This window comes from Crocodylus porosus, unplaced genomic scaffold, assembly GCF_001723895.1.
Source record: "Crocodylus porosus isolate Cpor-Errol unplaced genomic scaffold, CroPor_comp1, whole genome shotgun sequence".
Lineage (NCBI taxonomy): Eukaryota > Metazoa > Chordata > Crocodylia > Crocodylidae > Crocodylus > Crocodylus porosus.
Genome location: NW_017728951.1, coordinates 55,506,447 through 55,531,819, shown reverse-complemented (window position 1 = coordinate 55,531,819; position 25,373 = coordinate 55,506,447). Strand labels below are relative to the sequence as shown.

The 25,373-nt window shown below is 40.6% G+C and overlaps 1 protein-coding gene across 1 annotated transcript in view; it reads left to right on the top strand.

Moving 5' to 3' along the window:
- Positions 1-6,232: 6,232 nt before the first annotated feature.
- The window catches only part of SNCG (synuclein gamma), a 36,263-nt gene continuing 17,122 nt past the window's right edge, over positions 6,233-25,373 (top strand). Inside the window, exons 1-3 of the mRNA XM_019556353.1 lie at positions 6,233-6,704; positions 13,900-13,941; positions 14,581-14,708. Coding sequence (XP_019411898.1) covers positions 6,584-6,704; positions 13,900-13,941; positions 14,581-14,708 — 291 coding nt within the window. The 5' untranslated portion in view covers positions 6,233-6,583. The remainder of the gene's footprint in view (positions 6,705-13,899; positions 13,942-14,580; positions 14,709-25,373) is intronic.

Sequence of the window (25,373 nt, the reverse complement as noted above, 5' to 3'; positions counted from 1 at the left end):
TGAATGGCTTGATCATCAAAAAATGGGCCACTTTTAAAAAGTAGTAAACCTGGAATGGTTTTAGTGAACTTTTGTTGCCTCAGGAACACATATTCTGGTTTCAAATCTCTGCAAACAGACTATACAAGTAAAAAGGATTTTGTGATTTTCGAGGACAGACTGTGCAACTCTGCTGATCCCTGTTCAGAAAGGGAATAAATATTCATGCAATATTGATTTTCCAGGCCAGGAAAATGCTGTCTCATTCTCCCTGTCTCATGCTCATGCAGGCATGCTCACGTACACACACACACACTCAAGCATTCTCAATGTAATGACCCCCGGGACTGAGTATACTGTTAACCTGTACCAGTGGGACCACAATGAAAACAGTGGAGTAGAATTTCACTAAAAAGTAAGGGGGAGGGGTTATGCTTTTCACAGCATGTTTTCCAGAGCAGGAAGATAGGAAATGAAGAAATGGAAAATCCTTGTCTTCTGCATTTTTGTTTCAGTTTTATTACTAAATATACTTTACAGATTTTAGATGGGGTAGATTGCTGAGAAACTTGATCTTTGGAAACTGATCTCTCTTTCTACAGAGCAGTGGTCTGATTCAGTATGACAAAGCCTATATTATTCTGCATATATAAGTCTTCTAGCCAAAGGATGTTTACAAAGGCAACTGATCTCTTTCTGTATCCAGCCTCCAAGCAAAATGTCAGATTAAAGATAAAAAGTGAAAAAAAAAATTCTTATGAAAATCCTATCCACTGAGTCTCTGTTGGTCATAGAAACACAGGAAAATACTATTGAAAAGGACCCAAATAGATCATTTAGTCCAATAGAACCCCCTTCAGAAGTGGGTTTAGTCCAACCCCCTCCTGAAGATTGGTTCATCCTTTTTAAGCCATCCCAGACAAACAGGTAAAAACATGTTTGCTTCTTTATTTAAAAAGTTCAAAAAAGGTGGAGATCTTTCAAGATCCATGGATATGAAGAACAACTGGTCACCATCCTCTCTCTCTATATATATATTTATTATTTGAAGATGGCTATCAAATTCTTCCTCCTGGAGGGCATGAGTTCAAGTTTGGGAAAACTCAGTTTTATCTAATTTATGTGGATCAACAATTACTGTCCCTCACCAGTACAGAGAATGTGCTTGCAGGGGATACAGGCAACCAGCTGTGAACTGAACCCGTGCCAATCCTGACTTATAAAAGCCCACCAAAAGAGTTTGAGGCCATTGCTGACAGAGGTTGCCAGTGCCTTTCTTTGGGAGGGCAGGGCGTCAGACGTTAAGTATGCAGTGACTCTCCAGTCAGGTATCACCCTAGCTCCAACCTCCTGTTTTTAGGGAACGTTATTGAATGAGTGGTTGCCCCACAGCTCTGGGCACATCTGGATGCTATGAGTCCTCTCTCCCTTTTTCATCTGACCAAGGCCCCACAATCTCAGTCCTTACTCAGTTAGGAATTAGATGCAGTTGAACCAAATGAAACTGAATTCAGATGAGAGAAGTGATGGTAGTGACCAAACTGCTTGACCTGTGAAGGATTGAAACATGCATCATTGATGTGGATCAGCTTTCTCTTATCACTCGGGTTTGTAGCCTTAGAGTGCTCCTGGAGTCTTTGACACTCCTGGATCCTCAGGTCTCTGCAGTGGCTAGAAGTGTCTTTAACCACTTCCAACAGATGAGAAAGCTGTGCCCCTTTCTTTCAGGTTCAGATATGATCACCATTGTCCATGTTCCCGTAACCTCAAAGCTACACTGCTACAGTGCACTGTACTTGGCTATCCTCAAGGACCATTTGGAGCTGCAGAAGAACATAGGAGTCCAGGTGCTTGTCTTGCTAAAGCCCTAAGTGGCTGGGCCACTTAGGGCTTTAGCAAGACTAGTACTGGCGGTGCTGGTCTGATGCTGGTCTTGCTAAAGCCCTAAGTGGCTTGGGCCCTACATATCTAAGGCTGCAATTCCTAAGGACAACCCAAAACAACTCAACTTCCTGTAAGTAGCACCTGTGTGCCAAGTTTATTTGGCAAAAACTCACAGAAGGTCATTCTCAGTAGTCACTCCTCAGCTCTGGAATTCCCTCCCCTTTGCCTATCAGTCTGAGCCTGGACATCTAGGACATCTATGGGAAACAGTGTAAAATCTTTTTATTTGGATAGGCTGTTAGCAGGAATGGATACATTTTGGGGTATTGTTTAACATGTTTGTTGATTATATACTATTCCATTTTAATACTGTACCCGTTTTTATAATGTATCTCATTTTCAGTTGTAAGGTTTCCTGCACTTTTTCCTAATATACATTAAGAAAGGGTTATTTGGAGAAAAGCTATAGAAAGAGGTTTCCATTGCTCTGACAGTTACTATACTAGTCAGTGATTTCTTTCTGTTATGCAGGTCAGCTAAATATTATAGTTTTGTTCCGTAAGATGAACAAAAGTAAACAATATGTATAGATTTAACAGGCAATGAGTTTGCCTTATCTCGTGTTTTCCTGTTACTCCATGTAAGTTACATCTCTGTTTTTTGTTAGACTTTGAATTTAAAATAAGATTCAATATGTTAGTTAAATGGACATTTTGACTTCTTTCTACTTTCAACAAACATATCTTGACAAAATGATTAAGTGTAAACTAAAACTATGGTATTTATTTAATTTCCTACATGCTAATTTGCGTACCTAAACATTTAATATGATACTCTGACTTATGCACCCAAGTTTGTAAGTTAGCCCCATTACAGTAGTAGCAATAAAGTATTTTTAGTTTGAGTAAGAGATCTGGCTGTTGCAATAGTTAAGTACCACATTTGACCTGTTAGGCAAATGTCATACCAAGTTTAATAATCAATATTCACAAGTAAACTCCAGGTGTACAAACTGCATATTGTATCTACCTTCAATCAAGAAATTTGATAGGTAGTAATAATAATGATGATATACAGCATAGAGGTAAGAATTTCTTAGGGTGATATCTTTTATTAAAGCAACTATGTTGGGATAAAGTTAGACAACCTTTTGAATGCAAGACATTCCTGAGGAAGAAGGTCTTGCATTCAAAAGTTTGTCTAACATGCCCTGTGGCATTACCTAAAGGTAGGAAATCTTTGCCGCTCATATAATTTCTGGGTACAACATCACTCTTACACCACTGATGTACAGTATAGACATTTTCAATTAGTGTACAATATACAACCAATTAATCTAAATTTTAATTGCAAACTATTGCTGTAAGTTAATGAAAATGGAAAGAGAGAAATTCTTAGGCATAAAGCTGTGCATACAGCTTTAAAACCAATGCTATAGAACATGGATCTTAAGTCATATTTAAGTTGAGTAGCTAAGAGCAAAATCAATAATAAAAGATTATGGATAGCTTCCTCAGAATAGAAAATATGGTACCAAAATTGCTGTGGAATGACAATGTAAAGAAGTTTTCAGTTATACCTACTATTAAGCCTATGATATTGTCTTGAATCCGGAGCCTTCCTGAAAGGGTTTTAGTGTAATACAATACCAATATAAGCTGCTTTCAGCCTTGGAGTATGTTCCAAAAATATTAAGTGCCTCTGTTGCGTTGCTTTTCAGGGTCATCAAGGAAGGAGAGTGCACAAAAGCTCTTAAAGCAGTAATGACTTGAAACCATGGTGGTTTGATATTTCATATATTTACGGATACCTTGCATCCTGGAGAGTACTGTATCCTTCCCTAACACTCTTCAAAGACCTGGAAGACATGAGCCCTGAGGCATTCCCTAAAGGTGGGAAATCCAGACTATTTGAGACCAGAGTTCCAACCCCACAGACTACTCTACTGTCAGCCTTCTCTCATAAACATGTCCCCCGAAAACACCTGAAACAATACGCTAGAAAAGGAATTTATTTCATACTATTTAAGGCCTATATGTCAAAATCAGGTGCTAGGGTACATGGTTGACAGCTGAGAGATTGCAGGTTCAAGGCCATAGCAGAAGCGCTCGTGACGAGGCCTGTCATATTCTAACGAATCTGTGAATTCTGCTAAATACATTGTCACAAGGACATGAAAAAGGAAGGAAAGGTCAAAATTTACACATCATAAATCTATATATGTATGTATGATGCTCATATCTGCAGTGTTTCTAATCCTCATCCTCTAGTAATGTAATCATCTACTCATCTTTCAGTAATGTTTTGTAACCATTTATAATTAAAACCTTTAAATAAAAAGCAATGAGAGAAATCTCTCTTTTGGGAAGAAATCGAATTAAACTTTCTCCCAGTTCATTTTGTTTTGGGCCCTGAATCAACAAGGTATTTAGCATATGAGTCACCCTGCTGAAAATTTACTTGTACTTAAAGGCAGATGCATGCCATACCATCTTGCTGAATTGGGGCCTCCTATATTACTCATTATCTCTTAATATCTGAACTGAGGTGATAATTTTGTTATAGTTGTCTCAGGTTGGCTGGAACTTAGCTCTCTCTGTTGATGCTATCTGGACTCTGTCTTACTAGCAAGCATTGAAGAAACGCAGGGCCAAATCCTGCTCTTCTAGAAGTCAATGGCAGTTTTTCTATTAATTTTAAGTGCAAAAATCTTTGGGCTACTATGGCCGATCAGCTAATCAAATTAGATTTTCCTTTTTCAGGTGCTCCCTGCCAGAAGTATCTAGACTCAAGACACCTCTAATTAAGACTCAAGGAACCCCTTGCAAAATGTCCTCTTAGCTTTCACTCATTTTTTGAATATGGAAAAATAACCGCCCCATTCTTCTACTGCAAAAAACTTAGAAAAACCAGGTCAGAATGTTTTTAATATTATGGATTTCTATAAAAAATCCCTATGTTTATTTTGTGAATCATATGTAGGTGTTTGCACTCCTAACTGCTAAAATTTCATGGCAACCTTAAAAGGATCTCATCAGCCGCAGCACCCTGGCTGAGAATCATTGACCTAGACCAACAAAAACAGATACAATCACAATCTCAATCAGATCTGTATTGGTACAGCATACATATTTTTTCTTTATTAGAATTGTCCAAACCAGAATCGGTATATTCTGAGACTTCCTTTATATCTCCTATTTTTTCTTTTATTAAATATTTAATGGTTGATGCGCTTACAATCATTCAGAGGTCTGAATCTTCTCAATGCAAATACAAATTCCCTCCTATGTGTCATCATCAAGAACCTCTTAGAAATAAAAGATAAAAAATGATGTTGTAATGTTTTCCAGATCACTGTTCTTTTCCAATTCTCCAATGGAAGATGGAAAAACCCCCCAATCATGTGCATGCACATACATAATTGTAATATACAAGACAATAATAAAAATGACCTTGTCAACTTTTTATATGACCACATAGTCAGTGCTATGGATGACATTAGGAAATAGCATGAAGACTGCTGTCAAAGCTATTCCTGAGAATTTCAATTGCTCAGGAAGACAATAGCTATTTATACCACTCAGTACTTAAGACCTGTTTCAGCAAAGCAACCTAGTACATTTGTAGAGTACTTGAATAGTTCTGGTTTGCATAAAATTAAGAAAATGCTTTAAGTGTTCTGCTGAACTGAGGCCTTAATTCTGGATGGGTATGATAGGTAACCTAAAAGATTTTCACAGTCCATCAGCTCAAAGGTTTGATTTCCCAGCAATACCTTGCAACACAGATTCTTGACCCAAGCAATGATGCCTGTATAAAATGTTGCATCATTCTGCAGCAACTAAGCTATGTGTTATAGCAACACAAAGATCAGTAGGAAACAGGATTTTCACCCCCAAATTAATGTGAGTTTTCAAAGGCAAATGATTATAACATGATGTCCAGGCAAACAAAAATCCCTAATTTGCATTAAGTGCCTTGTGATGCTAACTTTAAAATTTACTAACTTAAGTAAACATTACAACTCCCTTTAGTTGTGCATTAAGCTTTTTGCTAAAGGGTCTTATTCTTTCTTTCTGTTAGAGAACATTGGGATGTTCTTGTCAACGTTCTGTTCTGTATGAGTTCTGATAACTGCAAGCAAAGGAAACCAGATCCTGTTTGTTGAGTTTAAAAGGCTACCTGCTGTACATGTCTGCCAGCTTCCAGTAACCCTCAAGAACTCCCCTTTGCTCTACCCACCATAGTCTCAGGGAGTTCTTCTTTCAGAACTCCAATGCTTTAGAGTTTAGCTGCTAAAACCTCTCTTTCCAGACAAGAGCATCTGCAGAGCATCCTTGAGTGAGAGCACTGCAGCAGATCTTAAAAGCTTTAACAATCTGGACTTTTTCCAAAAATCCTCACCTACCTTCTCCTCCCACCCTCCCTCTTCCTTCCCTTCCCTTCCTAAACCTTACCAGGCAGACCCATATCATTAATATTTCAGTATCAGCCTTTCACAGGCGTCGACTACACTGCACTGCATCTCATCAATAAGAGCTAGCACAGGCTGCGTAGTTCACCACTCTGCCTTCATCCAGCAGAAGAATAAGAGCAAAAGACAGCAAGAGACAGAGAGGGAAAAATTGAACAGCCATTGAGATTGCAGTGTCCTGAGGTGCCTTTTTACCACTATTCCTCAGTCAAATCCTGCAGGTAATATCAAAACAATCAAGGAAGAATGGATGTCTTTAAGAAAGGTTTCTCCATTGCAAAAGAAGGTGTGGTAGCTGCTGCAGAAAAGACAAAACAGGGAGTGACTGAAGCTGCAGAGAAGACTAAAGAGGGTGTGATGTATGTAGGTAAGAGACAATTATTTTTAATACATGATTGAGCATGAAATGCCACATCTTAACTTGAAGAATGTTGCACAGGTAAAGCTTAGAACTGGCTGGCTGGAGGGCTGGACCCCATCCCCACCCCTGGTACACTCAGTGCCTAACTCTGGGGTGTCACAACCTTTCCTCATCTGTAAAGCAGAAATAGTGAGTTACACTTACTTCAAAGGGAGAGTTGCCAAGTTCAAATGCATTTAGTGTCCAAAAGGCACTAAGATCCTCAGATGGAAGATATATGTTATGATTATTATTCACTGTTTGCTTTCAGGGTGGATCACAATCTCAATTTCACCTTCAAACAATTAGATGTGCAGTGACTGCAGATGTGATGGCTCATGTTAAATTAGGCTAGTAGGAATATTTGTTTCCAGCACCACCACCACACAGTTTGTTTCTGGCATCCTCTTCTATATGCTCTGAGAGCTCTTTCCATTTTCCAGACTCACATCCATCCATCAGCTACCTTTCCAAGAGGGACAAAACTTAAACTCCTCTAAATCTATGTTGCCCGATAGCTAGGTGCTGCATAACAGCATGGGCTGTTTCTTAGAAACTTTCCTGGCATAATTAATTCTCTCTGTTTCCATTAACCTCACACCAACCATTTGAAAGTTGTCCTTGCAACCTGATAACTACACAATCCAGTGGTAATGCATAAAATATAGCACTGTTTTTGTAAGATTGCTTTCCCATGTTATACTCAGAAAATGATGGTTGTTGCTATTGTATCTGCTGGCTGTTACTCAACTGTGATTTTTAAATAGAAAAGTTTACACACAACCTCTTCCTGCTGTTAGCGCTGCATTATCCACAGAGTATCATTGCTGTAATAGAGCAGCAGAAATAAAAACTTTATTTGTAACAATATGGCCACATCTTAATTTCCAGATTTATACAGCAATCTACTGACAAGGTACAGTGGCTCCCACCCTTTACAGTATATATCTGGTACAAATTTTAATTTGGATCTGAAATTCAGCACTGCAGGATCCTTTAAAAGCCTTTTAAAAATAACTAAAAACAGTGATTTGTTAATCTCACACCCAACTGCCAAATACTCAGATTGTTCTTGTACCCTATTACTCCTTTCTAGGCAATACAAGCAAGGCTAAACACGAAAATTCAAAATTTTGATAAGTATCTCTTCCAAAGAGATTTAACAACTCCAGCCTTTGACTGTCATTTCATTTTTCCAGTCAAATTACCTGTAGAATATTCTGGCATGATCTTATGTCTAATCTTTTCAACAATTTTAATGCCTTCTTTTAAAGTTAAATTGCTGAATACAAATCACGTTAGAGACCAACTTTGAAGCTCATGGGTAATTTTTTAACTCACACTGGGTAGTTTAATCAGGATTATAAACTGCTCTCCATCTTTTTCATGATGCTGATTCATGGCCTGATCCTCTCCTAAATGGTGCTTGGGGCCTACTGCATGCCAGACAATGTTCAGCCCTTTTCATAGGGGTCAAAGACTTCACAGAATGGGGTTGTTAAAAGCCAAATGATGATTTGGTTCAGACAAACAGAAGAGGTACATTCCTTTCCTCTGTTATAATGGATGCAGTCACAATGCAAGCCAAAGCACCTTCCCTTGCTGTTTACCTTTTGGGATGTTTATCAAGACACCCAATGAAACTCATTCTCTCCATATAACCTAAAAGCAACTTCACTGTTTTAAGACACATTGTATGAAGGAATTTGAAAAGCTTAATGAGGAAAGAAGGCAGCTCTTGCATAGCTGGAACCACTCAGGAACATGAAGGTCTTTTCCAGATATCAGGGGAAAGGCCCCAAACCAAAAGAAATAAAGAAACCCCAGAGGGTGGATGGAAGAGGTTCAAGGCTCCTTTATGTGAACTCTATTTTTAACATAACTTTGGTATCTTTAATCAAAAGCCACCACATCCCTAAGATTTCCAGTTAGCCAGGTGCCAGTATCAATACTGATGAGTCACTGCAACATGAGGTAAAATTGGTAGTCCGGCAAGATACACCTTCCTGGAGTCTACAGTGTTGTCATGGTCCACCTGGCATCTTCACTTACATCACTAGACCAGAAAGTTTCAGTGTCATAATCTACACTAGTGCTTGGGTGATTGCTAGCCTATGATAATTAATAATTGCTAGCCTATGATAACCTAGTTAAGGATTACCTGGAGGGCTTAGATGTGTCCAAGTCGGCAGGCCCGGATGACCTTCATCCGCAGGTGCTGAGGGAATTGGCAGGGGGTCGGACTAGATGATCTGTCTAGGTCCCTTCCGACTCATTGATTCTATGATTCTATAATACTGCAGTGCAGTTTAGGCTGAGGCATCAGCCATAGGTGTTTCCATTAGGAACAACCATTCTGTGGTAGCTATCCAAGGGGCAAATGAAAGATTTCAAAAAGAGAAGCACCAAGACCATCACTAATGCCCCGCACAGTGAAACAAGTCCACCTGTCCATGCTGCACCTATTATTGAGATGATGATTGCTGCAGATTCTTTCACAGTCATGACATAAACAGCAGCTAACTCACTGCTCCAGATTGTTTACTGGTGTAAACAGGCATAAAATCTACTGAAGTCAGTGGGGCTATACCAGTTCAAACCAGTGGCAAATCTGATGCAGTACTGCTTGTCAGGTGCTGAGAAATACCAGGAAAGATCATCATCATCATCACATTCAATAGGCAATGAAAAAGAAAAAATAAGATCCAGATCTTAACAAAGAGTGACTCATACATCAGTCAGGAGATACCCTTTATGGATAAGGAGACTGCAAATGCCTCAAACATAAGTAGTATATATCCCATCCTGTTTTGTTGTTTTTGTAAGTGCCTGTTCCTATTACGCAGTTCTACACTATCAGTATACTATAACTATTAACAAAACAAAGCTCATTAACATCTTGTAAAGCATAGGTTTTATTCCCTTTTCCAGCAGAGACAGGGATGGTATGAATTTGTAAGTATACAATGAATGTTTTTCAGTTCACTAGCTGTTGCTTGCAGGTAAGTGTTTGTGCTGGAAGGTCAGACTACAGGCAGCACATTATGAATGTTGACATCTGAGTCATTGGGTGTGGTCTTGAGAAAATTATTTTAAAAAATCCATACTGCTATAAACTGCAGTGAATCCCTGCTGCTGTCACTTCTGCTTCTTTCATGAAATGCACCTACATATTTTTCTTTTGCCAAGCTCCTTCCTCCCATTGAGTTATTTCCCGTTATAAAATAAGATTTTAAAAATTCATAGATATGTACAACTCCTTGTTCCTTTCAGTCAAATAGGAGTTCTAGCAAAAAAACAGATGTATAACAGAAGAAAAACTAATTAAAATTCTTGTCTGGATTCATGTGTTTACTGAAAAATTAAAAGAAAAGAACATACAAAAACACAACAATCCTAATACATAAATTTAAGAAAACTAATTAAGCAACTTGCTCTCCTAGAAAACTGTTCTTTAGATACTGAAGCAACAACAAAGCAGGACAGGGATTCAATAGCTGTGCCTGGTGCAAGGAGTACTTCTAGATTATATTAGGTATTAAAACTGGTTTATATTGAAAAGGGAGAGCCTAGCTGGATGGGCACTTGTAGGAACAATAAGCGTGAAAGCAGGGTTACATATAAATATTGGGGAATGGGAGAGTCCCTGTTCCCCAGAGTACTACCAGGAGTAACTAGGAATAATGGCCACAAGTTGACTGAGAGTAGGTTCAGGCTAGTCATCAGGAAGCACTGCTTCACAGTCAGGGCAGCTAGGATCGGGAACCAACTTCCAAGGGAAATGGTGCTTGCTCCTACCTTGGAGGTTTTCAAAAGGAGGCTAGATAATCACCTCGCCGGGGTCATTTGACCCCAGCATTCTTTCCTGCCCGTGGCAGGGGGTCAGACTTGATGATCTGCTCAGGTCACTTCTGACCCTGCCAACTATGAAACTAGGATTTAGTGCAGTGCGCATATGTGGGGACTTTGTTAATGACTCTTGGGATTCATACAATGCAGTTGTAGTTTGTTTGCACTTCTGCTAATTGCTGTTATATGAGAGACTACTGCAATATTCCTTCTGGATATGCTAATACAGTGGGGGCCAATCTTTTTGGCAGGTATGCCACAAGCTAATCCCTGCATAGTCCTAGAGTGACACTGTGATCCCCTTCCCCTGCTTGACCTGCTGCTCTGCTTTCTGCTTCCTGGTCTGTCACTCTCCCCAGTCTGCACTGTGCCTTACACAAGAGGCTGCCTATGCCACTTTTTAATAGAGCCACCGCAGGGGCTTCCAACCAGTAAATGATCTGACAAAACATGCTGCAGCACTCAGGTAGAACGGGGTCAGTACAGTCTGTAATTTCATTCTGTAGGGGCCAGTTCTGCAAGATGCCAAGTGCCCCTAATTTACATTCACTTTAGCACCTCACAGAACTGGGTAGCTAAGTAACTATTTAAGAATTCATACCATACATATGTAAAATTGTACTTAGAAATACCTGCAGCCTTACCACTACCATTACAGTGAGTGGCAGTCTCCGAGTGAAACCTCAGAAAGACTTCAGGTTAGATTCACAAAAGGAATTATATCTGTAAATTTCATCTAATTCCCCTTTTAGGCTTTCAAGGCCAAAACCGCAATCTTCAAAACCCTTACTTAGCATTCAGCTCAGCCTGGAGGCACATAATAACCACAGACGGTCCAGTTTTAAAAATTACAACTCCCTAGGTGCCAAAAGGTTTGTTTCTGAGATGTGCAGAAATGCTACAGTCTTTACAGTGCTGAGCAGCTTGGCACATAGCTCATTCACAAACCAGGACAATTTCCAGCCATGTCACTTAGGCTGACAGGTTTACCTGATCTGATAGATGTGCTCAGTGTGTAATAAAAAGAGAACATGATGGTGTTCCCTTTTATTTAACCCTTCAGTGGTTTCAGAATTCACCCAGGATGTGGAGACCTGGATTAAATCCCCTTTTCTACAAGAGGGCAGCCATGCCCACCTTTCTCCTGTCATAGGAGAGTACCCTAGTCACCAGGCTATAGCTTTTTTGGAGAGGAAGCACTCTGCCTGTCTTGTTGAGGGAGTTCTGTTTAGCATGGAATGAGTAAAGGATTATATGTCCAGACAGACCAAGCAAGAATCTCACCTAATGGTTCAAACGCTCATGTTCTAAACTAGTCATTGTGCTGAAGAGTATTTCACTATTTTATATTAAAGTAGTCAGTGATTCAGTGACAGAGATCCAGATCTCCCCCTTCCCAGATGAGTGACCCATCACTAAGCAACAGTGTCATGCCCTCTGTCTTTCTAGTCCAATTTATTTTTAATTCTTAATGTTTATTTATTCCATGCAGACTTGCAGCAAATTCATCAGGAGGGGATAAGTGGGTTTCACATAACACCACAGGAGCCTACATTTTCAAGGTTTGGACACCCTCTTGGGAGGGAAGACTTTGAATTCTCTTACGGAGAAAAGGAAATGTAACCCAGGTCTTCCACATTCTGGCCAAGTGCTCTATCCACTAAGTGGGTAAAACAGTTATCATCTGCATTAAGGGTTTTTGTGAAAAACCTGAATCATTAATTAGGCTTGCTTGGAAAATACATATTGAATCAAAGCCTGCAGGAAATATAAGCAGAGAAACACCTAATTTGTGGATCCTGACAAGAATTAGGTAAGAGACAGGTATCAAGTTGCTCAGAACAGATAAGACTGATGCATGGTGCTTTAGGCAGACTAATTTGGATTTGCTTAATGACAGTTCTGGTAAGCCTACTTTCATACTAATTAACTTACCTGCATGCCATGTGGACATGGCTGTGCTCTTTCCAAGTTCAAAGTGAAGCCGTATGCTTGAGGGCACCAGTATTTAGCACAGGAAATATATGCATCACATTTACTTGAATACAAGATACGGCTTTTCCCCCCAGTCAGCATGGGGGGGGGCGGGAAGCCCCTCATTTTGAATTTGTGTACAAGGAAACCTCATTAAATACACTGTCATTTATCTTTGAACTGCTGCTGAAACAGCATATGCACAGTAAAGAAAATCAACTATCAAGAAATATCATAAATAGTTTGCTGGGTCTGTCTTCAGTGGCTTAGGGAGTTGTGGTAGAAGGGCACAGGAAGGCATCGCTTTTAAGTGAGGTGGCAGCCTCTGCTGTTAACTTCAGTCAATGGTGTGACAAAGGAAAAAAAGATAGTTTATACTATATATAAGTAGGTATACAAGCGCTGCTTAAAAATGTGTTTATGAAGTACCTGTGCTAAAGGTTGCAGCAGTTCTTAAAAGTCAAATGCATAAATTTTGGATGAACTAGTCTATGGGTACTATATGCAAATAACTACAGTTATATTTAATTCAAGGTCATTTTTTTCAAATTTGTTTCTCACTTCCATGTGCTCAGGGAAAGTAGGGTCTGACAGCAGAGTGAAAGGTGCTGCAGGGGGAAGAAGCTGTAGTGGGCGAAGGACCTGCCAGATCTGCCAGATTTATTTTCCCAGTGTAGCACTGGGAGGAGGACAAATTCAAGACAAACAACCAATTAGATTCTATGCCTTAAAAAATTATATCAAATTTATAAATTTTCCACATATAGAATCTAATTATGGGGAAGGTCATCTTACAATCAGGGTCATCTTTATTTGAGTAAATATGGTATATGTATATATAGCTTCGCTCCTTTGTGAATCTAACTCCGGGTTTCTCCAGTTCACTGTATAGAACTGTATAGACCCTATACTATAGGGTGTGCCACAGATAATGCTAACTTCAGACATACTGTATAAAAGATCTAAGTCATGTTTGAAAACATGAAAAAAAAGTTATATTTATTTCTTTTCAATAATTATGATTGATCTGCCTACAATGTTAAAAAGCTATTTCTTAAATTGAAAAAAGTATCAGGGAGATTATTTCTTTCTTGGCACTTAAATAATCAATCCATTTCAGGTGGAAACATCTTCAAATAAATGCACATTAACATTTGTTGAAGTAATCCTACCACTTTTCCCATTAAAGAGCTACTCCAGAGCTCTGCAGCTGTTTCAAATATATTTCAACAGCAACAGCTCGGAACCACCATACCAGAAGAGAAGAGAAAGTAGTCTGCCTTTAAGAACCACATGGGATAATATTGATCATCATAGGGTTCTGTGTTTCCTTTTACAGGCACCAAAACCAAGGAAGGAGTAGTACAGAGTGTGAGTTCAGGTAAGAGCACAACTTCTACAGGTTTGTATAAATCAATATGTACAACCATGTATTACTGATAAGGCCATAATTCTTACCTGTGTAAAAATGAACAAACATGCATGGCTTACAGTATGCTTCATTTACTTCTAGAGCCTGTCAGAGAATGGGGATCAGTTCTGCTTATGAGATAATCAAAGATGCTTGCCATATGGCACTGGATAATGCTGCAGGATGTTGCACTTTCAGTACTGGTGAATGAACAAAAATGTTTCATAAGCAAAGCTGGTTGAAAAAACTACAATCTGACATTTTCATGACAGGAACTGAGAAAAGGTTGGACTGAAGATGTCTGGTACACTGCAGACTACTATATACAGGGCCTCTTTTGTATTAATGTTCTGGCCCACTGAAGACTGCTAAGTTTCAATACCTGCCTATTCTTGAGCTAAGCAGTCTAGGTGAGAATGAGCCCCCTTGTACTTTAAAATCAAAGGGTCTGTATGCAGACTAGATTATAGAAGTCCAGGTTAGGAAGAGTGTTGAGCTAAATTCTGCTAATATTTCAGAGTAATCATAGGCTTAGTCAAACCCAATTAATCGAAAACCAATTTTGAACTTAGCTCACCAGCCTTTTGTTGACTTCTTGTTGATCACTAGTTGCTGAGAAGACCAAAGAGCAGGCCAATGTTGTTGGTGAAGCTGTGGTGGCCAGTGTGAATACAGTGGCAAACAAGACTGTGGAAGGAGCAGAGACCATTGTAGCAACCACAGGAGTGGTAAAAAAGGTACTTTTTTCACTTGTGACCTGTGAAAGAATAGAAGTTTGTTTTAGCATTACCTTCCTCAAACATTTAGAGAAGGTTTCTGAGGCCCTTACATTTTGAGTTTTTGTACCTACTTCTAAAATCAGAAAACCTGTTGTGATAGACAAGTGCAATACTGTTTAATAGAATACTTTCTATTGCTACATAAAGAGATACCTCCTTATCTTCTGCTATGTAACACAGGTTAATATAGATGTATATATTAACTTAGAAATTCTTCAGAGGTAGCCTTATACTCTGGGCATTTTAGTCAAGATTTTCAAAAATGATTAATTATTTGAGTGCCTCCATTTTTGGTCAGATTGTTTAATTGGATCTGGTTTTAAGAATGCTATTAGCTTCTATCCTCTACATGTCTAGTTGTCTTTTGTTAGGTCATACGGTCTATAAGCATAGAAATTAAAGTTATTAATATGTAGTAATAGCACCTGCCATCTAAGATTATCTACATTTTTTACATTAATAGTTCTCAACCTTTATAGACTCAAGGCCCTCCTCAGAAAATGCCAACTCTTAGCTTTCATTTGTTTTTTTACTATGAAAAAATAATAGAGAAATTCTTCTGTTGCAAAGAACTCAGAAAGACCACAACTGGTCAGCAAGTTTTTCCACTATGGATTCCTATTTGAAATCTCTAAATTTATCTTGTGAATCATGTGTAGGTGTTTGTATACCTAACAGTGCTAATATTGGATGACCCTTAAAAGGTTAATATCGCCCAGGATGACAAGGCACTCTGGTTGAAAATCACTGCCTTACTTAGGGAACCAATCTACAAACCAGATCACTAAATTGGGTACCAGGATCATGTGAGTTTTATTCCCAGTTGTACTATATCTATTCCTTCTGTGGTATTAGGCAAATATCTAATCTGCTGGCATTTGATATCCTGTTTTAAATGGACCAAATAATATTTTTCAACCTCAGAGGTGTTTTGATAATAAGTCAGTACATATTTGTGAAATGCACATATGTTAGAGCAGAATATTCACTTTACTCAAAACTACTGCAGGTTTGAGTCCTGCAGGGCCATAAAATATGTTGTTCCAAGCCAAAAAGTATGCATTTCAATTTGAGCTGCCCCAATGGCAGTAGGTACTCAGAACTAAACATTATGGTTTAACTATAGCATTTATATCTAAAACTGGCTCTATACCCAGGGCGTGACCCACCCTATTTGGGGGGGGGGCTGCTTATACCCAAAGATTTGCTTCAGATCACCCTTTGTATTGATATGTAATTTAAAATCAAGTATAGAATTAAAATACACTAAAGCACCTTTTATTTTTGATTTCTTATTTTTGGGTTCTGTCATTTTCACTGAACACTCCAGAGTGGGGGAATGCTTTCTTATAAAAATATTGGGCTTGTCTCTACTCCCATTGAAGTGAACATGTGCATCTGCCATAGACTGAAGTCAGAGCAAGACAGGGCCTCATAAAATAATTGTTACCAGGTGTCTAAGCTGTGTACTCAGTTGGTGTGATCAAATTTTGAATGCACTTATTCACAACTTGCTTTCAGACACTTTGTAAGGCAGATCTCTGTTGCAGAACTGTGAAGACAGCTTTGAAGAACCTTATATACGCACCTCTTAATCCACTTGATTCTCAAATCTACATATAAGCCACTTCCCCCTACCTCAAAAGACTTAATACCTGTACACCTTGAATAGGACAGTACTTATTTGTCAACAGTAGAGGGCAGTGCTAACTTAGACCAGTTCTATCTAGTCTCTACTCTCCAGACACTTGACCCATAAGAGATGCAAGATTGTCCTACCCTTGCTTTCCAATTCTGTGCTAACTTTGACAACAAATAGGCATCTGTTGATAAGAACCATGTGACAAAAATTATGCATTGGTTGAGCCAGTTTTAAACAAAGAAGCTCTGTTCTCAGATACCATGTGAAAGCTTTAGCTGGTTCAAAATTAATGGGTGAGAAGCACATAAAAGAATAGAACTTCCTGGATGAAGGCAACATTGTTCATTAGGCATGATGCTTTCCCAATGTGACAGTAAATAGCAACCATATTTGTAGTAGGCCTGTGGGAGTAGGCAGCTTTTCAATCTGGCTTTGGATCCAGCTGATTCGGATACCAGCGATCTGATCCAGAGCTCCGGACCGGGTTCCCACTTCAATCTGGCTGAAGTGGCTCCGAAGCTTCAGAGCCGCCTTGGAGATACAGCCATAGGGTATAATGGGGAATCAATGAAATAACTTTGTTGTTTTTTGTCTGATTGGATGGTTTTGTGGTTTTGTAGGTGTTAATCATTGCTCGTTAACTCGTTAACACCTACAAAACCACAGACTAAGGAAAGGAAATAATACAGACAATCAACTATCACAAGACAGAGACAGTCAGTTGCACAAGCACCCATGTCACAAGTTTTGCCTGTCAGTAGCTAGAGGTGCAGAGCCCCAGAACCCAGAAGCCCTGCACCTATCTCCTTGACAGCTGGCAGGCTTCATGGCCACAGCAGGAGCTACCATCCCTGCAGCTTTCACCCTGCTGCACCTTAACACGCACAGTGTCACCTGTGTCATGAGTTTTGCTTGTCTGCAGCTTGAGGTACAGTTCCCCCCAAACCCCTGCACCTATCTCCTTGAACCTTGGCAGGCTGTGTGGTCTAAGCAGGGGCCACCATCCCTGCACTTTTCAGCCCGCTGCACCTTAACACAGACAGGGTCATCTATGTCACGAGTTTTGCCTGTCAGCAGGTTGAAGTGAAGTTCCCCCTAAACCCCTGCACTTATCACCTTGAAACTTGGCAAGCTTCATGGCCTCAGCAGGGGTGACCATCCCTGCAGTTTTCACCCCACTGGGGTGTAACACATACATGTGACATGAGTTTTGCTTTCAAGAATTTGGGGTGCACTTCTCCCCAAACTCCTGCACTGATCTTCTTGAAACTTGGCAGGCTTTGTGGCCTCACCAGGGGCCACCAGTCTTACAGATTTCACCACACTGTGGCTTAACACATACACATGGCATGAGTTTTGCTTTCAGGAATTTGGGGTGCAGTTCCCCCCAAACCGCAGCATGTATCTTCTTGAAACTTGCCAGACTTTGTGGCCTCTGCAGGGGCTACCACTCATGCAGTTTTCACCCTCCCTGTGGTGTAACACATACACATGACATGAGTTTTGCTTTCAAGAATTTGGGGTGCAGTACCCCCCAAAATCCTGCACTGATCTTCTTGAAACTTGGCATTCTTCATGTTCTCAATAGAGGCTACCACCTCGGCAAGTTTCATCCAAATCAGACAAAAAACAACAAAGGTATAGATATTTCATTGATTCCCCATTATACCTATGGCCGAATCTCCTAGGCGGCTCCAAAACTTTTCCGAAATGCTTCAGAAGTGCCGAACTGCTTCAGAAAGCCTAAAGAAGCCAGTGCTTCAATCTGGACATGGTGCTTTAGATGCAAAAGTGTCCAAAGCTTCTTCAGATCCAAAGCACAGTCTGAAGCCTTGCACAGCCCTAATTTGCAGCCCTGTGGAGCCCTTTGATAGAGCTAGTAGCTCTTTGGGGTTTTTTTCCATTTTAGTGGGCCGAATCAAGAGAATTGACAATGACCAAAGCTAGACTCAGACTACCTAGCTATAAATTGAATCAAACCCAAGTAAAACTGGCCAAAATTGTTCTAATCTTGTCAGACACCTAGGGCACCTATACACATGCAGCGGGGTGCTCTGACGCACTGTAATTACAGTGTTTCAAAGCAGATTTGATAATTGAGTCTGCTGGAGCGTGGTAATTACCGTACTCCAGCAGACTCCAGCATCACATGTAATCAACATCTCCACACTGCAAAATGGCAGCGGGAACACTTTAACTAAAGCTCGTTTGACAAGCTTTAGTTAAAGCACCCAATCACCATTTTTTAGCATGGGGACACTGATACACATGACACTCTGGGCCCTTTAATTAGAGCAGCTCTAAGAACCACGCTATTTCAAGTGCCCCTCTTGACCCCCACCCCCTACCACGCCTGGAGCACATGTATAAATGCCCTTAATGCTGTATTTGCTGTTAGGTCAGGAAATCTAGCAACCGCATGAAACTAAACTTCTATATAAGGGATGAACTTGGTATTCCATACCCTGTGTAAGACTCTGAGCAAAGAAGAGGACTTACAACTACAAGCCATGCATTCTATGGTCTTGTAAAACAGGTAGAATGGAAAGAATGCAGAGTGCCAGAGGCAGATTAAAATTCATTGGGACCCTAGGCCTGGGCCCCCCCACAGCTTGCGCCCTGCTAACCATGGTCTAGGTCCCCCCTCCTGACATGCACCCTGCCCCACAGTCACAGGCTTCATCCCCAGCTGGCACAACAAGAGCAGCAGCCAGAGCAGAACATGCTGCCCTGCAGGCCCAGAGTTGGGGCTATCCTTCACTGGCTGTTGGGCACATGCCTCCCCCACTCTGTCATCTGTGAGGCAGCTCTCAGCTGCAGGCAGTCAGCAGAAGGAAGCATGCTTTTTCCCACTCAGTGGCATGGGGTCTCTGGGCTTTGTCCAGGGTGAAGGGTGCAGAGGTTCACCCCAGGCAGGACAAAGGTGGGGAAAGTAAGGCTTATGAGCTGTTGTTGAGAGGCAGTGCCAGCAGCGTAGCAAGGCACTGAGAGTCCCTTTTCTGCCCCGAGCCCTGAGACTGCACACTGGAGTGGGTCTAGAAAGGTTTCAGAGGATTTACACCCCCTCTGAGCCAGCGCTGAGTTCCTGGCTAAAGCCACTTCCTCCTGTGCAGCTGTGGGGCTCCAGTCGGGGAGGTGGGAGGCATGCATGCCCTTGCGGCTGTAGTGCCTGGTGGGGGGTGATTCCAGTGAGGGAACAGGAGCTGCAGCCTGGTGAGCCCCTGCCCAGAACTGCCTGCTGCTAGTGCCAACTGCTGCCAGCTGGGCTGATCAGCTCAGGATAATTGTTTTCCAGGGGCAGGGGAGGGGCTGCTGCTAACTCAGCTCAACACAGGGACCTGCTTCTGCCCCCTTATCTCAGTGCTAGAATTACCCCCTGACAGAGTGCAGCAGCAAGGGCATGGCTGCCACCACTCCCTAGGGACTGGAGCCCTACAGCTGCATAGGGGGAGCTGCTGGCACCACCTCCCTACAACAGCTCACAATCCCTGCTTCCCTGTCCTATCTGCAGCTGGCAGAAAAGAGCTTGGGAATGGCGTTGGCTATGTGCTCAGCTGGAGCAGCTGAGCTGCAGCTCCCTATGAGGGAGGACTAGGAGGGCTTACAAAGTCCCCTGGGACAACAGTGGACAGCGACCTACCTTCATTCATGAACAGACCTCACACTGATGTTCGATAGACACTGGTAACCTAGACTGAGTAAATCTAAATCGATCCAGGTCTATCTTAGACCAGGATCTGCTATTTTTAAAGCAGTCGAAACTTCCATTCTGTTGACCAGCTTCTGACCACCTAAACCAGAAAAAGTGTAATGTCTGCACCTAGCCTAAGAGATTAGCTTGTTTCAAATTCCCTAGTAATGCTGGTAACACTCAAATACTCAACAAACCCTTGAACTCCTGAAGTTTAAGGGAGCTGATAGGGTTAACCCAGACCTTTGGTTCTCTTCCCCTACCACTTCATTTAATTTTCAGAATAGATGCTAATACCCTGATTCTTTTGTTCATTATCCCCATGGCAGCCCTCTTGAATTCTATGGGGTTGGCACAAGAGCGTATGAGAGAAGTATGTCATACACTGCATTTAACACAATACTAGTTAGATTCATCTCAGGGACATTAAACTTCCTTGGCCTTTCCAGACTGGATCTGGACCACAGGGGCTTCTTACAGGCAGATCCAGACAACAAGATTCCTTTGCTGGAGGTGGATCTAGACCTACCTCCAGGAGTAGGAAGAGCAGCAACAGTGACACCAGCATTAACTATGACATGTTCCTCAGCCCCTGGATTAACACACCATCACTTGCCCTTTCACTTCTTATATATTTCCCAATATATCTGATATATGCTGGAATTTGGGAGCAGGTCCTGCTAACGCTCACCCAACCCCCAAATTCCCAGCCCCTCCAGAAGCTCCCAGCCTGGGCTTTGTGGGCAGGAACCATCTTGGACCCCCTGAAGCTAAACGGGAAGCTAAACAGGAAGGGCCAAGATAAGCCAAAGATAAATATATAGGACATGTAATTCTCTACGATGCACTATTTAGAAACATGATTCCCTATTGGAATCAAGTCAATGATATTTGGGGTAAGAATTTTGTAACTCCATAGTGAACATTCAACAATATTGCAGCAGCTCTTGAATTTGGAAAGTAATACTCTGTATATCGGTTCTGTGGAGCATGTTCTCCTTTGAATGGACCTGTCAATGTAACACACCTATGCCAACTTAAAATGTTTTTTGATGTTTGGGGCATCACACCTAGTAGGTGTGCACTAAGGTAGTTGCCACGGTTTTTTAAGAGGTTAGACCAACACTTACCTTGAACAGGGGGTTGGACTACAGCAGTGTTTCCCAACCTTTTCCAACCCAAGACACACATACACTAATAAAAATGTTCCTTGGCATACCTGTTAAGGCATTCCCCATCCTCATGCCTATGGCAAAATTCCACAGACACCTGTTAATTTCTGATGGCACACTTTTGTGCCATGGCACACTAGGTAGAAAACACGACTACAGGACCTCCCTGAGGTCACTTCCAGCCCTACGTTTCTAAGATTTCATGGTCCTGGGAGGGATTAGTATATATGATGCCAAATAATTTCACTGGGGATACACAGCTGGCACCCAAGAGAGAACATCAAAGGAGGTTCACTACCATACAGAAAAAATTGTGACTGAGTTAAACTCTGGATGCAAATGAGGGTGCTAAGCATTCTCATTATCACTCATGTCACTGAGAAAATCTTTTAAATAATTTTTCTATTTTTGTTTGGTTACCACTGTTGAACCACATACTCTTCAGCAGTAAACAAGTGCTTTTGGGTTTTTTTAGTCTTAGTGATTTGATCATATTTAATGCCACATTTTTTGTGAATTAGAACTATCAACATAAATATTTAAATTTCCTCTTTGCCCTGGATAGATTGCACTGTTTTTGCGCATACTGACCTCCATTAAATGTCTTGGTCCTAGAGCAAAGATTCACTTTTCATCTGCATGACACAGCACTAAGTTTGCTGCATTGCAGATATCATGTGATCAGAAACAAGTGTGCTCTCTGTCTTATATTAAATGTTCCTCTGGGGCTGAAGAATTTCCCCAGTACCTAATTTTCCATTTCTTTCATTTACATTTTTCAATGTAAATTCTTTTAGTTTTTTGCCTCGCTAGAACTAATTTTGTCAGTTGTAACACAGTGTAGTTGCCAGTCCATGGCACACTCAGTTTAAAGTGGCTGTATTCCTCCTAAATTGAGCTTGACTAAAAGTTTCAGTAGTTTTCAGTTATTTGCAGCCAACCTGTGTGCATTTAACTTGTTGAACATCATAACATTAACACTGACAAGTGCAAGGTGATGCACCTGGGGAGGAAGAACCAGCAGCATACCTACAGGTTGGGGAACTCCCCTCGTGCCAGCACAGAGGCAGAAAGGATCTTGGAGTCATTATTGACTCAAAGATGAACATGGGCCGCCAATGTGGGGATGCAGTCAGAAAGGCTAACTGCACCTTGTCATGCATCCAGAGATGCATCATGAGCGGGTCCAAGGAGGTGATCCTCCCCCCCATGTTACCTTGGTCAGGCCGCAGCTGGAGTATTGCATCCAGTTCTGGGCACCGCACTTCAGGAAGGATGCGGACAACATTGAGAGGGTCCAGAGGAGGGCCACTCTCATGATCCTGGGACAGCAGGGCAAGTCCTATGAAGATAAGCTATGGGATCTGAACCTGTTCAGCCTCCACAAGAGGGGATCTGGTGGCCGTCTATAAACTGGCCAAGGGAGACCAGCAGGCAATGGGAGAGTCCCTGTTCCCCTGAGCATTACCAGGGTAACAAGGAACAATGGCCATAAGCTGACAGAGCAGATTCAGGCTGGATATCAGGAGCCACTACTTTACAGGGCAGCTAGGATCTGGAAACAACTTCCAAGGGAAGTGGTCCTTGCTCCTACGCTGGAGGTCTTTAAGAGGAGGCTAGATAGACACCTTGCCAGGGTCGTTTGACCCCAGTACTTTTTCCTGCCCATGGCAGGGGGTTGGACTTGATGATCTGGTCAGGTCCCTTCCTGACTCTACTAACTATGAAACTATGAAACTATAACTGGTTTATCTGCTTGATATACCACACCCATACATACTGATTACCTTAAGATCACATTTTCATAAAGCCTGCACATTTTTAATATGAAGGTGGGGGGAAAAATCAAAGACTTGACATAAATGGGCCTAATTTTGTTACTCAAACTATAGTACAATCTCACTGGCATTTATGGGGCTTGACTGAAGCAATTAGAAGCAGATTCTGAGTAACTATTTTTTTTCATTATATGTATTCAGTCAGGGTGAAATTCAGTCACTGGAGCAGTGCAAAAGGGTGTATGGAAGCTCACGTGGTACAATTACCAAAAAATTTTCTTCACCAATAAGGTTACACAGGCAGAAGCAGAACCAGTAACTCAACAGTCTAATTATATTAGAATTAGGTTGAATATACCACAGGGATTCTTCTCCTTTGTGGACAGTTTTCATGATAGTCTATCTTGACAAGGTCTTAAACTGTTCTTCACCATGACATGGAAAAGATCACAAAAGTAGTTTGGCCTGGTATACCCTGCATGTGTGTATAGTGTCCTCTAAGTTTCATTCTCATTAAGTCTAACTTCACATTTAAAGCAAGCCATCACATGAGTAAAAAACCTATCCTACATGTGTTCATGTGAGGATTTAGCCCTATAAATTGTGTATTAAAGACAGAAAAGCTATGCATTGTAATGTATTGTACGCTATATGCGAATGTGCTCTGCTTATTATTAACAAATACTGCTCTCTTAGTTACCACATCATTTAGAGTGCATTCACCCTAAACCCATCTATCTGAACAACCCTGCAGAATCTGTCAGTGTGTTTAACCTCTAAAAACCCTGAGAGAAACTGCTTGCAAGGGAGTGGCTTGGAACTAATGCCAAGGAGCACTGTTCATGCTTCACTGCTTGAAAACATTAGCTCCATGGTGAACAAATTCTCTTCATGTCCTCTGCAAGTTTGTATACCCTTTATTGGTTATAGCAGGCCAAGTTATCAGTTTCTCTCTCAAATTATATAGCTTTAAAGAAAGAAATCCTGCTTTCCAGAGAATTTACAATCTCTCCTCCAGTAACAGTATATCACAATCATAAAACTAAATCTGTTATTAAGGGCTGTAGCAACTCCTTTTACTATTTTTTGTAAACGAACATTTTCTCCAATCTCATTTTCTTAAATACCCTGTTGTATGTGAGCTCTGTAGCCAAAGCAAAACTTAGCATCATTGAGGTTAATCTAAAAAGTCATCCATTTATTTTGTTTAACCTTGTAAACCTGTATCTTAATTATGTAAGAAAGAAACTTCAAATTTGTGTCATTTAAATCAAAATCTACTAAATAGGACTACTTCCACTATGGTCATGTTCTAATTTTATGTGTTATCCACTACGAATATTTGAACATTTGACTGTTTTTTGAATTTTCTATAGACTTTATAAACTTTGCCAAAAGGTCTGGTCCAACATAAAAACTCCATTTCCAAGACAGCTGTCTGCCATGATTTGTAAGCTTTGTCACCTGAACCATTCTTCTGTCTCCCCCTAATACTGTATTATCTTGTATTTCACTTACTATCATGTATGTACCCTTTCAATAATTTCAATAAAATATATTCTCCCTCTGGTAAAAGAAAAAATAATCCATACTATTTTTCCTTCTGAACGCTGTCTAAAAGACTTAGACAATTCCCAAAAAAATAAGCTTTTTGTTTAGATATATTTAAGATTATCATCAGTGATATGGTGATGATTACGTTAAACTAGTTTTATTGGACTGTTGTTAAAAGTAAAGCCTGTAAATTAAAACTTAAAGCTAAAACTGAGAGGAACTGTTTTGCAATTCAACAGTTCACTTATAATATCAATTCTGACCAGTTACCATATAACCAAGCTACAACAACAGTACCAAGTTGCTCCTATGGACCACAAATCATCACCTCACTTTACAAACAAATCCAAAACACATCATCACATTTGAGGTCAAAACCCAAACACACACCCTTCCCCAATTTAACCTTCCACTCCTTCATAACAACAATTTCTTGCCTCTCTTTATATATATTTGGAGGTGGCAAGTGTGTGCATCTCCATACATCTGGGCAGGCTCATGAAAGAACATATTCGCAAAGGCATCCTCTCACAGAGAGACAGACATTAACATTCATTTCAGCCACAAGTCATCCCCTAAAATATTGACGAGGCACCTCTGGAACTTCATTTCTCTGTCTCATAACCAGACACTAAAGGCTCACATAAAAGAATTAAGTTGTTCTCCTGAAGAATGTGCAAATCCCATAGTAGTTTATCTACAGTACATACTTCTACAGCAATCATCATCATCATATCTTAAAATACACTCTCTCTCTCTATATATATAATGTATGTCTTACAGTAT